This window comes from Sciurus carolinensis, chromosome X (assembly GCF_902686445.1).
Source record: "Sciurus carolinensis chromosome X, mSciCar1.2, whole genome shotgun sequence".
NCBI classification, from domain to species: domain Eukaryota; kingdom Metazoa; phylum Chordata; class Mammalia; order Rodentia; family Sciuridae; genus Sciurus; species Sciurus carolinensis.
The window spans coordinates 79,485,391-79,502,105 of NC_062232.1; the positions used below are offsets into that span (position 1 = coordinate 79,485,391).

The 16,715-nt window shown below is 35.4% G+C and overlaps 1 protein-coding gene across 6 annotated transcripts in view; it reads left to right on the plus strand.

Moving 5' to 3' along the window:
* Window positions 1-16,715, plus strand: part of Diaph2 (diaphanous related formin 2) — an 831,244-nt gene that overhangs the window by 665,358 nt on the left and 149,171 nt on the right. For all 6 annotated transcript variants that reach the window (XM_047535653.1, XM_047535655.1, XM_047535654.1 and 3 more), the window contains one exon: window positions 11,514-11,609. In XM_047535653.1, the coding sequence (XP_047391609.1) occupies window positions 11,514-11,609 (96 nt within the window). The remainder of the gene's footprint in view (window positions 1-11,513; window positions 11,610-16,715) is intronic.

The window sequence follows — 16,715 nt, forward strand, 5'->3', positions numbered from 1 at the left end:
TTAGTGATGGGAAAGACTAGAAACAAGGAATTCAACAAGCTTATTCATGTAGTAGTAATCTAGGTTATGGAGTGAGTGATGAAATTGGGGAGGAAACACTGATTCTGAGATATTTTGTCTCTAAAGAAGTGGTACAGCTTAACCACTAAAGTTGGAGATGGAAAAAAGTATCAAAGAACATTCAAAAATTCTAAGCCTGTGGATGAATCAGAATTGAGACAGCATGAGAAATCATTAAGGGTGTGGTTGGGTGAGGGATTTGTGAATGATTAAATCAGTCTTAGACACACCACTTCTTAGATCATGGAAAATCTTTTAAATAACATTATTTAGGAATAACTGATCATTTGGACCTGAAATGGGGATGAGATTTAATCCTGGGGATATGAATTAAGGCATCTCCACAATAGAAGGGAACTAGAAGCCTTGAAACTGAGATAACTTCCCAGAGTCTAAGAAAGCAAAGACCACAGTGACACTTTGGTCTGCTTTCTAAATAATTATCTTGTAGCAACTTGTTTCAATCCCATCAGGAGACAGCAGCGGGTTTGCTAGGAGGACAAATACATTCTAGTTGATTGGGAAAGATTCCAGCCATGCTTAAAGTCAGACTGGCTCTCCCCTAGAGCAGATTCTGAACACTCATTAAGAAATCATTGAGAAATTTAAGTCAAAACTTAAAGGTAAATCCTTCCCTCTCCTATCTTGATACATCAGTGTAAATTATAATGTTGAGGTTTAGCATATCAGAAGTACATACTCTCAGCTCCTTTTCTGAAGCAAGTGACTATAGGCAACCCCTTAAGCATTGTTGATCATGCTTTGTACCATGTGATAGCCCACTCCTTTCAAATTGGGCAAGAGATTGATTCTTGACCTAAAGATAGGTATACGAGATGGCATGGAGGGGAGGCTTCCCCCAAATGGCTTTGCCATACTAATTGAATTAATTTATTCAATTTTTGGACAGGGGATGTTGAACTGAAAGACACAAAGATGGAGAATTAGTTGGCAAAAGGCAGATGAGACATAAATAAATAAAAACAAATATTAAGAGTAGATGCTCATGGGTAGGTAACAATGGACATTAAGATACAAAAGTAAATAACATTAATGTGTTACTTGGACAGTTATTGTTCCTGTAAGGAAAGAGAGTCATGGTTGTATCTTATATGTTCTTTCAGTTCCTCATGCAGCCTTACTATGCAGCTGCTAAAACCTATTTCCTATTCCTCTTATTCTCCTTTACACAAAATCTCCATCTTTGTTTTTTACAAGCCATCTAATATTTGTCAAAAGGGTTAAACAGTCACCAGTTAAATAACAGACATCCCCTCTTTTTTTCTTCTTCCTCTATGCCCTACCTAACTAGAGGATCTAATTCCTCCGTGGGAGGGAGGAGAGTGAGTAGTGGGACAGATTATGCTACTTATTTGTCCCTTCAAGTGACTATGTCCAAAGGACTAACTGTTAGCAGTAGAAAAAAACACTTTGAAGCACATAGAAGATTAATATTGAAACTACAACCAAAAAATTCTGGTATCTTCCCAAGATATCATTATAGATCATGAAAAGGAGATTTGACATTCCATGTCTGGGAGTAGAAGTAAAGAATACCAAAAAAGGAATTTTATGTTCATACTCTCACTGAAATGAGACTTCTCAGTAAAATTACTTGGTTTTTTTTCAAATTGCTTTTGCTTTTGTAAAAAGGCAAAAATCTAGCATATTATTAAGTAAAAAAGAAGTCTAGTATGTTCCTCAGTTTGAAGCAGGTAGTTGTACTTAGGACATATATCTGTATCAGTGTGCACTCTGTTGGCATTCAAAAATAAGGTGTTCGGAAAACTGCACACATATACAAACAAGAACTTCTTATTGAACTTAAAAAATAAATAGCAGTTAGGTTCCTGTAGGAAAAAAGTTAAGTCTTTATTGCCTTTCCACAGTTCTGTAGGAAGTTGGGGGAAAAGTTGATTCATTATAGAATCTGATAAGCAAAGAAAGAACACTATGATTCAAAGTTGGGTTAGTGGTTTTTGACTTCTCTGCTTTTTCCCTGCATCCCAAGCATCAACAATTAGGAGTACCATCCCTCATTTACAACATTTTTATACTTGGTGGCAAATTGCCATTATTGCTCTGATGTATGACATTTGTTACAATTGCCCAACTTTACTCTCATGAGGGCAATTCTTGAAAAGTCACTTCCGTTCCACTCTTGCCTTGTATTTGTACTAAGTACTCTAGGAAGATATAAATACACATTTGACCTCTTGATGGTGCTCTGGAAGCCATAGGCTCGTGTTTGTATTTCTTCTGAAGATGAGCTTATTATGATAGTATTGTATTCTAATATGGTGGTCCAGTTGAAGCCCATAGGTAAGGAGCTAGGCCTTTTGGAAAGAATCTGAATGAACCCAGTATTAGAGGCAGGATCTAAGATAGGAAAACTTGGAAAGTAGGTCTCCTGCTGGCTTTTGGAAAAACTCTTCTCTTTGTGACTGTTCTTTTGGAACTGGACTTCAAGAACTCTTAAATATCAATCTGGATAGCTTCATTACACTCTCACTCTCGGCTCTGGCCCCCAAAAGACAAACATCTCCATTGCAGGTAGGTTTATATTAAATGTTATTTATTCCTACATTCCACCTGTGATGAGCCTTCGTTTTAAGATATGACTGGCCCTTGCCAAGGCGCTTCAGCACCTTAGAGGCAGATTGTAAGACCCAGGAATATCTGTACCTAGCATGGTGTTGATATTGATGGTGTGTACTCTAGAGCAGAAGTCAGCAAACTTTTTCTGTAAAAAATCAACTAGTAAATATTTTAGGCTTCCCAGAACATAAAAGTCTCTCTCCACTAAATTCTGCCATTGTAGCACAAAAGCCTCCATAAACAGGGCATAATGAATGAACATGGCTGTGCTTCCATAAAACTTGGGGATTGAAATTTGAATTTTGTCAAATTTTTATGTAGCACAAAATCTTCTTTATAGTTTTTAAGACCCTTTTAAATGGGAAAACCATCTTTAGCAAGTGGGCTGTACAAAAATAGGTGGTAGGTTGGATTTAACCACAAGGACTGTAGTTTGACATCGACTACTCAATATATCCCCAAATTCTAATGCTGTTTCTGTCACTTCCCAGCTCTGACCGGGAGTAAGTTAATTCACCTAAATGTGTCTCAGTTTCTTAACCTGGAAAATGAAAGAAGTTGGTGTGGGGATTCAATATAAATCCCTTCAAATAGTGCCTTACGTATAGTAAGTGCTCAGTAAATGGTATAGATTATTAATATTCCTATCTCCCAAAAAATTTTTGCTTTATCTTTTCCAAAAGTAAACTTAGTTTATTTGGTGGGTGGTTTTGAATTGAGTTAGATTTGTTCTTTTTCCAAGTTTGTTTTTACTTGCTTTTCCCTTCACAAGTGTTCCATGCCCTTAGTAAATGATTGATTCTGATAAGACACACAGAGTATTTCAAAGGTCTCTTTGAAATATTAATTATTTAAAATATTGAATGTGAGATATTTTACCAGAGGCATCAACAGTGGTTTTTCTGGTAAGCATTAACATTCAGGCTTATTGGGTGTTTGCTTATTTATAGAATGTATGATTTTCTTTTCCCAATCTTCAAGCATATAGGTAACTGAGGGAAAAATTAGTAAGCATAAGTATTATTTTTTTAGCTACCGTTTACAATTAAGCTCTCTTACTTTAGGCAGAATGCCAAAAATGTGCCTCTGGCCAAAAACTTCCTACACTGAAATTCTACTATTAGAAATCCATTCATTTGTGTTAACAAGCTTCTCTTTAAGATGCAAATACATCAGGGAAAGTCAACTCACCAGTTCAGTTTGCCTGACAAACTTGGGTAACAACTATCTTGTAGAGATATTTTATCCTTCATTCATCACTTTGGAGAAGAATATCCACTTACCTTGTGACCCCCAATAAAGTGTTTATTCCATGACAAGATGTACCTACAATATTAACCTTAAGTTAAAATTACTTAGAAAAGTAGTATTCACTTTGAAGTTTATCTGGAATCTGATAATTTACCTCACTATAGGAAACTGTTAATTACCTGTTCTAGCAAGGAGATGAGATAACAAAATGAATGAACTCTCTAACAGAAAATTTCCCCTAAAGTTTTAACTTTAATTGCTCTGAGTTTAATTTTGCTTTTTGTCACATACCACTGTGCAAGGTCTCAACCTGGGAATGGGATGTTTTTCTGTTTTGTTTTACAAATTTTCAGCTACTGCATAATGTAATTACTACACTGCCCCTAGCTCATCCTGTGGTTTCTAGTAATTTTGTCTAAGCTCCTGTGTCCTCTTTTCCCTCTTGAAAGTTTCTTGTTTTCAAGAGGAGCATCTGCCTTCATTATTTCCCTTAGAACTATATACTTTCTATTTATGCCCTCTTTTAATCTCTTTGGAATAATATGTTGATTTTCTTAAACACTTTCTGGCCATAAATAACTTCATAGACTATTATCTTAGTTAACCATCTGTTGGTTTTCCAAGTCACCATTAACTGACTTCCAATTAAGCCACAAACTAACAAAAACCTCCCATCTGATAGACTGTTCTAGATGTCTGTGGAATGGAAGTTACGCAGACTTTTGTTCTGTCTGTTACAGTGTTTTGCCAAATGGTTTGTCTCTCATTTCTGACTCATTTATGGTAATACTATTATTTTTACCCATAGATATTAAGTGCTTTTAGCACAATGTGCTATTTTCACCATATTGCAGTAGCCTTTTATTTAGTCTTTATTACCTCCTGTTGTCCCATGTTAAATTATAAGGTAGCTATTTGTCATCTCTGGGCCTTTTTTTTTTTTTTTTTTTTTGATCCCAGAGAAGGGATTTAGTTTTCTTCCTCTTTGATAAGTGAGCATTCTTCTAATTTTGTGTCATGTACAAATCCATACACATCTTACAGCATGTTCTTAATCTGGACCATGATAGATAGTATAAAAAAGATTGAATCTAACACTGATTTTTCTTACACTCCACTTGTCACTGCCTTCTGATGCTGTCAGCTTCCATTAACTACTGCTGATGACCTTGCTCACAAAGCCAATTTTACTTTTCCATTTAGTCTTTTACCAATAATGCCGAAGTTGACCATCCTACCTTGCCCAGAGTTATATACAGAATGATATTTGTCGCTGTGAATTCAGTGCTATTCTTTGTATAATTGATTCCCCTCCCTCTCTGGTTCATTTTCATACTACTATAAGGCTGATCCTAAGTGCCACCTTCGTTATGCTACTGTCCTGCTAAAGATCTAATAATGGCTTTTTAGAGTTTCTTGAAACACTTTCAGACTTTACTTTGAATGTACAAGCCCATTCAGAACTTTGGCTCTAATTTTACCTCTTTAATTGTAAGCCTTGTATCTTTCAAATCTTCTTCTCTCCCTATGGTTTATCATACATACCATGCATGTTTTATTTCAGGTATCTATGCTGATTCAAAGTGACCTTGACTGTTTTTACCACCTTAAAAGTAGGTGGTGTGAACAGGCAAAACTAATGAGAGATGATCCAAATCAGGTTGTCTGAGGGGTAGGAACAAGAATAATGGAGAAGGCATCATGGAAATGTTGAATATATTGATTATGCATTTGTCAAAAACACTTCAAACTGTACATTTAAGATCTATACATTTCAGTATTTGTAAATTTTTACATACCTGCACAGAGAGAGCATGCACATGAGTGTACACTAGGAGTTAAACCTAGATTTTAACATTTTTGAACCAGTCATGGATTGATTTTTTGGGAGGAGTAAGGTCTATTTCAGTGTCATTAAATAGAATAATACCTAAAGTGCTACATAAATTTAATGTTTTCAAAGACTTAACAAATTCATTCCATTAAAGCTTCCCCAATTCCTCAAATCCACAGAAAATATAGTCTTATTTTTTTTAATTAATATGTTTAGCTCATATAGAAGTGTCCTTCTCACACTAAGAAAACTTTTACTTTTCAGGGGAATCAACAACACAGACTTGTTGATAGCAACTTTTTTCAACTTTGAGCAGCTCAACTTTTGCAGAAATCTTTAATTATGCAATTGAGAATTCAAGGTGGTTGTAATCGTTACTTAGAGTCATAATTATGTCCAGGTTGTTAGGATTTTAGGAAATAGATTTATGGTACAGATTAAGCATCCCTAATCTGAAAATCTAAAAATCTCAAGTGCTCCAAAATCTGAAACAATTTTTTAAAAATTTGGGGTTTTTGATTAGGGATGGTCAACTGGTAAAATCAGTGCACATACTCTCAAACCAGATGAACTATGAAATCTGAAACACTGCTTCAGAGCATTTCAGATAAAGGATACTCAACCTGTATTGGCTTTAGTGTAGTAATTTTCAAGGTCTAGTGACCTGGAGTGGAATTTTTGGCAAAGGAAAGTACTTAAATCTCTAGATGAATAAGGGTTATTTTAATTAATTATGTTTGATTAAAAGGAAGTAGAGCACAACATAATTTCAAAAACTAAAGGATTCAGAGATTTTACCCTACTTACATGCTAAGAAGTTAACCTACCACAGTTTCATTGGTTTTGGCAGAAGATACAAGAATTCTGGGTCAGAGACATAGAACTATATTGTTACTCAGGGTGCAGCAAGCAGAGTGAGCTTCGTGTGTGTATTGCTTTTTCTTGCCTTCCAAATCCCATAGGATGATGTGGGGTGTGACTAGGTGGATACTACACACAGTGGGTTTGCCTCACTGATAAAGAACCCCATGCTAAGAAAACCCTAATCTTTTATATTTGCCCTGGGAGTGAGGAAGGGTATAACCTATGTTCAAAACAGACAGACCTACCCTTTACACTAGATGGAGGCACTAAGCCTTCTCCAAGACAATACTGTATAAAAATGTTCTTGAAAGGATAGTTCAGAACAAAGGCCACCAGTGACTCTGTTTGTAAAATATACAGAAATGTGAGAAACCCACAGAAAATCATCTCTACATAAGTATGTACTAGTCATCAGGAAATAGTCTTGCACAAAAGTACAGCAAAGATAATTATCAAGTTCTAATTTTACTCTGTAGCATCTCCAACCTCTTCTGGGGAAATTAAGTCAACACAACATAGGTAAATGTTGACACTTTAAATTGAGATCAGCAGGCATTCAACATCTACTGAATGACAAATACTGTGAGAAACATGAAAAAGAAGGTACATCCTATGCCTTTCATTTTATCTAATAATAAGCAGCTTATACAGAGCCTACAGACCGCACACAGCCCACCTAGCTCCTTAGTACTATTTGTGACTAATTTTGGAATGAAAGATTATAAAGTAGCCTCTGAATCATTACTTTTCAGCCATGCCCATGTATTAATAATTTTGGTTTCTGAAAAGCATTACCAAATTTTCCCTTGATATTCTTTCCCTCAGTATAACAGGTATTGTAAGTTGTAAGAAAGTACCTCTTTCCATATGTGTTCAATACAATTTTAAATTTCTTTTCAATGATAAAAACACTTAAAAATATTTTTTTCTTGATTTTAAATTTACAAACCAAAGAAAATAAAAAATTTTTAAAAACTAGTCACATCTAAGTAAAGGTTCATAATTCTGTTAAACTGGAAATTATAAGTAAACCAATTCAAATCGCAAATGAAATAATCAAAACAATTCAATTCAATCGCAGATCGTATTTCACTGCAATTCATTCAAAATGAATCTCAATTTTCAAATGATTATGTTGGCCTCCATTTTGTTTTAGGGAGACTTACTGAAATATAAACCAATCCTATCATTGTATTTATAAAATTTGATTCATTAAGGTTAGACATTTCATGAAAATCACTCAGTTCTTTTAAAAGTTATGGAGCAAATGAAAAAGTAATGGACTGTAGCCCACATTTCCTTCCTTGAATATGCTCATATTTCTCTTCTGTAATACATATGTAATGTTTACAGGTTTTGTTTTTTTTTTTTTTTTTTTTTTTTTTTTTTTTTTTTTTTTTTTAGCAGAACCATCTAACATATGCATATTTGGCTGGGGCAGTATAAACCCCAAGGAGGTGAATGTTTGTTTTGGGGAAGATAGAGAAAAATCTTAGTTATTAGAAAGGTTTGGGGTCCTCCAAAGGGTCATAGTACATAAACAGATATACAATACATCTACAACATTAAATTTTAACTATAAGGTTTATTAGGAAAACAGATATCTAAAAAGACCCAGGGATGGGGAGAGGTTATGATAATGAAACAAAAAGGTTGAAAAACTAGCATACTGATGTTTTACTAAATGTTGTCAGGTGGCACCCACTAAGTTGAGCAAAGGAATTTATTTTTAAATTTTCTCTCTGTCATATTTGTTATTTCCATCTTTTTAATCTAATCGCAATATAATACCATTAAATAACTTTAAGGAAACAACATCCATAATGTCCTTATCTTATAAATTTTTTTATGTTTGCATTTAATTCCTGTAAACCATAAATATATACTGCTTTGAATTTTATTACTTATTTACATATATTCATTTTTCCACATAATCTTTATAATTGCCATTTTTACAAGGTTATACGAAATTCACTTGTGCTGGTCTTCTCTCTTGTTTATACTTGTATATCTCTGAAAACTCTTTCCCTGTCTTTGCAGTTCTGCTTTTCCTTATTGCCTGTTAAAATTTGTGGTCCTAGGCTAGGTAGGGGTGTTAGAGGATCAGGGCACTATTGATCAGAGGACACCTAATTTCGTTTAGATAAGAGGAATAAATACAAGAGGTCTATTATGCCTCATGATGTTTACAGTTAATAGTCACATACCATATACTTAAAAATTGCTAAGAAAGTAGATTTTAAGTGTTCTACCACAAAATAATTATATGAGGTAATATATGTTCAATACCTTGATTTAACTATTTTCTGGCATATACCTTTATTCAAAAATCATGTTATATACCAGAAATGCATATAGCTTTTACTTGTAACTTAAAAGTATTTCAGAAATTTTTTAAAAGTTGAGGTCTACCAGAATTGCATTTTCTGCCTCCCCTCCTTCTGATACACTATATCAGGGTAATCTCACCTATCTTCAGATGACACGGAAAGCTTTAGTTCCACCCCAGATTTCATTCCTGAGTTCTACACCCATATTTTCAGCTTTCTGCTGGTTATTTCTATATAGCCGTTACTTCGTAGGTCATCATCTTTTGTCAAACTGTTTATCCCTGGTCATTTAGACTCCTTCCCTCCTCCTCAATCTGTCCTCCCCGCAACCAAATCCTATTGACCGTATTAGTAATTTCAAAATATCTATCTTTTCCATTTTCTCTGCTTTTCCATTATTTAAGGACTTTATGTGTTACTTAGATGATTATTCTATGCTCCTAAAAATTCCTCTGCCTTCTGTTTTACTATCCTTTATAATTCTATCCAACAAGTCTTTCGTAAAGTATAAATCTGATCAGGACACTTCCTATACTTTTAGCTTTGCTGCACAGTAATATAACCATGAGCCTCATGTGGCTATTGAACACCTGAAATACAGCTAATCTGAATTAAGGTATGCCAAAAGACACCTAGATTTCTAAGACTTAGTCTGATAAAAGGAATGCAAAGTGTATCGTTAATTTTTGTAGATATTGAGTTGACTGTTTACTTGATATATTGAAATGAATTTTGTATTTCTTTTATTTTTTAATATGGCTGCCAGAATACTTAAAATGATGTGGTTTGCATTTGTGGTCTCCACTATATACCAGTTAGTACTAACTTTAGAACAGTGTTCAAATCCTGTATCATAGAATTGTGATATGGCTACCATATGCCTTGTCCATTTCAACCTCTGCTATCTATTGCACAGAGAGGGTTAATCTTGGGACCATGGGTGTAATTCAGCTGTGGAACACTTGGTTAGCATGCTTGAGGCCCTGGGTTTAATCGGTAGAACTGTAAAAAAGGGAGGGGCAACTCATTTATTCCCTGACAGATCTGCGTTCATACCTGGGCCCCTTTCCACACCAGCTATGTGATGCCTACATTTAAGTATCTCTAAATTAAAGACATAATAAATGTAAGGTATTTACTGCATAAAATTTAATTCTTCCTGGTGCATTCTAGCCTGCTCACCTTCTTTCAATTCCTCTTTTCTTTCTATTGAAAGGAATAGATAAAGGTTCACATGTGTCAGGGACCTTACTGAATATTAAAAGTACACAATCAAGTCACTGGACCTCTACTTGCCTTTTCCTATTTGCACCAAATACAGAACCTGAGAACCTCTGTGTTTCCCTGCATTTTGTATTTCATATCCTTTTCTACAGAGTTTATTTTAAAAGGGTAAATTATTATAACATTGAAGAAGTCTCAAGTCAAATGAAGAGCATAATCAAAAAGATTTTAGCTTCCTCTTGTCCCGTAGGAGATTTTTTTTCTGTGATCTGATACCCCATAGTTAATTCTTTAAACAAAATAGGATTTAAGTTGAACTTTGGAGTAGCATCAGAAACAACATCCTCTCCTTCACACTTTCCTTCTCCTCTCAGCCATCCTGCCTACAAATGTCCTCTACCCGAGATACACATATTCAGTTACTGCTCAAAGTAGTCCTATAGTTAAACTCCTTTTCATCAGTTAGGCCATTTGGGATGAGAATGCTTAGCTCCCTGTGGGTTTCCCACAGCTTTGTAGAGTTTCTGGTAATTGACACCTTGAGATAAATGCTCTAACAAACCTTAAAAGTGTGTTTGATGACCAGGGTTGTCAAAGATAAGAGTAAGGCAAAGTGTTTTAAATGTCGTTTTTGTTAGGAATTTCCATGAACATCTTTTTGAGCACTCCACTCATGGCTTCTTAACAGTTCTTTCCCAGAGGAAGAGTTTAAGCACAGGACAACATTCTGAAAAGGAAATGAGACTTGACTGATGTCTGTCTCTCAAATGTAGAATGTGGCCTTTCAGATGATGTGGTCACCTTTTCTTTATACAATGTCAGCATTTCAAAATGAGTACAGGATATGGATTAGGTAGGAATTGAATGCAAATGTGTTTTGCAAATAGTGTCTTTTGAGATAATCGCAGATGATGGTTGAATGCTGAAGGTATTAATACAATCAGTATTTAACCTTGTGTAACTCCGCTTCATCAAATCGTGCCCTGCACATTGATTGCATTAAGCCGGGTCAGTGGTTTCTTGCTTAGGAATATCTTATAAGAATCTTAACAGGAAGGCAGCACTAGCTGATCAGCTACTGTTTATTTGCATACTGAGCGTGTCATCAATAATACAAAAGACAAGGTCTTTAAGTTGAAAGAACAGTGGGATTGGCATGAATTTTGCTTAATGGTGCGTAATAAGCAAAGTAGTCTGTGGTGCCAGAAACTGACAGGATCCATTATGTTAAAACAGATATATGTCTTTAATTTAGGGGTATTATGTAAATCTGACAGGAGTTTTTCCCTTTATTTTCCTGTAGTTTAACTTTAATTGCTCCAAGATTAATTCCTATTTCTCCCTTCCTCCAGAGGGTGATGAGACTGGTGTGATGGATAATCTTCTAGAAGCCCTACAATCAGGTGCAGCATTCCGAGACCGCAGAAAGCGGATTCCAAGGAATCCAGGTAATACCTACTCTAGCTCACGTGGTCTTATGAAATCTGAATGTTCAGCGCCATGTACCCCACACCCTCCAGAAAAGGAAAAATAATGAAACTTTTCCATAAAGGAAAAAAAAAAAAAACAGTTGATGTCAGTTCATGTGTGAAATCTCAGCAGGCTTCTACATCTACATGATTGCAAGTTTCAACTCACTAAATGTATCTTCAAATAACTACATTTTGCAAAAAAAAAATCAAAAATAAGGACTCCCACTGTTTTTAATATAAATATTTTAATTGTTATTTTATGAGCATGTGGTCTGGGTGGAAAATGGTTTAAAACCATAAGTATAATTAATTCATTAAAAATAATTGGCCCTGAGGTTGTCACACTAGCTATTCACAGGTAAGGAAACTGAGAGTTCCTGTTTCTAGAGGCCATTTTGGTTTTACACTACAGTGACATGGATAATAGTCTGTTATCCATGTTAATAAAGGATAAAGAGTCACAGATAATTCAAGACCCTCAAAATCACAAAGCATTAGAACAAATTTTATGAGTGTGTTTGATTAATAACAGATGAAGCTGCACTATGAAAATTGGTCTGAAGGGGGAAGAACACAAAAGAAACAAAATAAAACTTCTCTCACTCAAGTGGAACTAGCAAGTTGGCCTCCTTATCTATTCATACCTTATGGCTGAGATATATAATAGCTCCTCTCAAGATAATCTAAGTAGTCCTAACTGTCCACCTCCTCCAAGTGAGGTTTTATATTTTCAGTGCATTCCTTTCTTGAAGTAGAGGAGGAAATTAGGTCTGTTGATTTTAATATCCTCTTAGTGGGCTGTGAAGCTAAATAGGAGAAGTAAATGAAAAATTAATAGTAAATATGTAAACTACTTAATTTAAATTAGCAATAGTTGACTCGGATAGCCTACACTTCAGAAGTCTTCTTTGGACTAGGAGTTACTTCAAAAGTTTTCTTTGGACTAGCAGTTATCATGTTATAAGAATGGAAATTGGTAGCTTCCAAGACCATTGTAATTTAACAAACCAGTGAGAGAGGTGGGACCCAGTGCTGCTGTCCACGAAAGCGTTTCGCAATGGTGAAGTTCACGGCAGAAGCCAATTTAAGTTATATAAATCTTTTTCACATTTGGGTGAATCCTATGGGGTAATGGAGAACATTCCATCTCTGCCCTTCATGGAGACCCTGTGGAGATTAGCCTAAAGATAAGATTTGGAGTTGAAGAGAGAAGTGTTTTGGATAGAGTACAAGACTGCTTTATGCATATGAAGACATTGAAGGTGGCCTGCAAAAAGTGTAATAAAAGATTGGAGAGAAGAAAATGAAAATCTGTATTTTGATGTTCATAATAAATTTTTGAAGGTATTCTTGCCTGGCAGAATGCCAGAGCACTACTAATCTACAACTATGAGGCAGTCATGCCACCTACCCTCAGTTTTTGTAAAATGAGAATGTTCTACCATGCTGTCAGAATACCTTCCACCTCTTAAGGACAATAAAAACCTTCACTGCTCTTTGTTGAACTATCAGAACATTAGTAGTCAGTGAAAGGCAAATTGAAATAATAATTTTTGTATCAATTCAATTCTCTGTTAAGCAGCTGATAAGTAGAAGCATGTTATTCTGGGCCATAGAAGGACTGTCACATTCTTTCTAGTTTGTTTATTTTAAACTACACATTTGCTAAAGCCCCTGCCTGCTAACTCTCACACCTTATACTGATTCTAGAAAAGCTGCACTGGGAAAAAGATCAATTCTTGGGGTTTCTGTGAGCCTGATACTCAGGGGAATGCAGTGTTGTCAACTGTGAAACACTAAGACTATACTCACAAACTGTATAATTTTATAGTACTAATTCCAAATCATCAAAATTGTAATCTTTGGTTTGTAGCTAGAGTGCCCCCATAAACACATAGGGTCAAAAATGGTGCATTTAGCTGCAGCAGTCATTCCAAGTGGCAGCAGCCACAGCAAATATCCAGAGGCAAGAAGAAACCAACAGACAGGCAGTGGCAACAGTAAACATCTTGGGCATCAGTAGACCAGGACACAAGAGAAGGGGAGGGGAAGGCACAGAGTTTATAAGTCTTCCAAAACCTCTTCTGTCTGCATGCCTCTTTCTATAGAAGTGACAGAGCCAGGGACTTTTACAGATTTCCTGAGTGTCTTGACCTTTCCTAGCTAGGTCATCTTTTGCTGCAGATCCCCTGTTGTTTTTGCTTTCTTAGTTACCTGATTTGGTTCCTTTCCAAGTTCCCCTGGATTTGGTATTGTTACACTTCCCCCGCTCAACACGAGAATCCTTGTTCCTTCCTAATAACCTCCATTTCAACATGATGAGATAAAAGCAGAAAAGCAAAATTATGAAGAATGGAATTTTCCCCAAGGGAAGTAAAATACGAAGAAATAACCCAAAAAGTTTCACATCAGAATTACCACAAACAGCAAGGATGTACTCTCTTCTGCTTGCCATTTCCATTCTTACTTACAGATGGAAATTACCATATGTAAAATACAGAGCTCTTACCATTGTGTTTCTCATTGTAATGTTTTTCAATTCTGGATTTAAGCAAAATGATGTGATAGTCTGTATTTTTTATTAGAAAATCAAGATGTTAACCAATGATATGATTACTTGCCTAACATGTCCCCCCTCCCCAAGAGCATGACATTAGGTAAATCAGAAAGAGTTCCCAAATATTGTCCCCAGTCCATTCAGCTGAGTGTGCTGTTTCAGTTAGAGCACCAAATGCATTTGAAGGGAGACTACCATATTAGGAGTGATATTAAAAATATTAGCAACTGGTAAAGTACAAGCCCCAAACAGTTAGAATGTGCATAGGTAATAAATAGCTGCTCTGTTTGAACTGGTACATACTGGCTGAATATTAGCCCAGATCCCAGACTTTGCTAATGTCAAACTCAGATTTGGAAATGAGCCACTAAATAATCATTAATGTATCATATGTCTGTTCTGTGAAAGGAACTATGCTAGATATGATGGAAGATGCAGAAATAATAAAGATAAGATTTCCTTAGTTATAAAACCCTTGTGTCTAGTAAGAAAAATGAAAAGTACAGAAAGACTAGAGAATAAGGCAGAAGATAAAAGGTATCAAGCAAGAGGTGTTAATAACATACTATGTGAGTTCAAAGGAGGAAGATAACATGCCTTATTGGGTATAGCAGGAAAGTAATCATGGAGGAAAAGGTTTTGCAGGATGAATAGGGATTTCAACAGTGGAAGCTGGTGCCAAACCATTACGTACTGAAATGAGAGACTAAGGTGTAGCATATATTTCTTTAGGCAAAGGAATCTAATAAAGGTTTTTCAGTCATATTAATATGATCAAAGCTGTGCATTATGACATTTAAGCTATAGGTGTGTAAGCAACGAAGGAGGAATCTACTGGCACTTTGTTAATCAAGGGAGATATCATAGAGGGAGAAGAATAAGAGTCAAAGATAGCTCTAGGGTTTTGAGTTTGATTGGCTAAGAGGGCAGGTATGTGACTAAACTATTAAGATCAGGAGAAGGAGTGGTGATAGTAGAAGTAAAATTCATTTTGGGACAAGTTAAACTGAAAGTGGTAGCAGAGCATTAAAGTCAAGATTTCCTTTCCAGAAGGTTCTTAGAAATATGGGTGTAGATTTCATGACAAAATATTTGGGTATGTAAGCATTCTGGTTATACTAGAGAAATGGAAGAGATTGTTAGAGGGATTATTATTATTTTTTATTAGAGAGATTATTAAGAAGAAAAGAGAGTCAAAGAACCTTGAAAATTCTTCCATTTAGGGGCTAAAAGCAGAGATAGTAAAGAAGACAGACAAAAACCAGTTGGACAGGTAGGAGGAGAATCCAGACATTGTCCTGGAAGCAAAGGAAGAGAAGTTTTAAGAAGGCAGGAAAGGCAGGCATTTTCAACAATGACATATTATAGAGTGGAATCAAAAAGGATAAAGACCAATGATTTCCACTTGGGGGCTTTCTGATGACTTTTTAAAGAATGTCATTTCAATGTTGTATTGGAACTAGGTAGGAGCCAGAATGTAGGAGCTCCGCGGTGAATAGATGGTAAAGCTACAGATAGATAGATAGTATTCATTCAACAGTTAAATTATTTTATTGAATGCCTCCTCAGTGCCATATACTGGTTTAGATGCTGAGGATGAAAAATCAAACAGGATACTTGCCTTGAAGAGCCCACATACTGTTCAGGAAAGCATGAATATAAACTTTGTGATCGAATTAGAATGCAATTTTCTGTTTTTTTTTTTTTTTGTGATAAAGATAGGAATAGTGTGCCTGTAAAGCACAGGAGTTAGAGGAACTTCCCCCAACCCCTCTCCTCTCTCCTTTGTGTTCCTAGCATATAAATCATTCTTTCTAGAAGTTTGGTGGGTGAAAGGAACATCTTATTTTCTCTTGACAACCTAGTATAGACCTATTATCTATGAATTTTTATCTATGAATTTTGATAAATCTTTCTTGACTCTGTTACCACTTAAGGTAATGAGTCTCATATGTTTATAATCCATGTGGTAAACAATTGCCCATCAATATTCCTTACTTTGTCATTATAAGATCAAATGTAGGGAAAGGAAGTACATAGAGAAAGAACCACATTTAAAATATGAATGCACATTTCCACATCAGTTTTATTACTAAATAACTATAGCTACTTAGAGTTTTCTTGTTGTCCCCCAACCACCTGACTTCTTTCCTTGCCTAACTATAAATAAATATAAATGGGCTTCTCAGTAATAGGTAGATATCTCACTTAGCTATTTGAGCTATGACTAGATTTTGATACATAGTTCTAGCCATTCATAAAACTCACAAGAGAAGCATTATGAAGAAATGAAACCAAGAAGCAGAATAAGTATTTGGTTTTAGAACCACACAGGGCAACCAAGAAAACTGAATTCCAAAAAACAGAAGAAACTCAGGAGACACATGATCCTAGTTTTATGTATCAGCAAGATAACAGTATAAGTGAGAAGGTATAATTTACCATTTGAGAACATAGAGGGGAGAAGACACAATGGTGTGTACTACAAAGGGAAAAACAAACTCTCAGTATTATAGAAACATAAC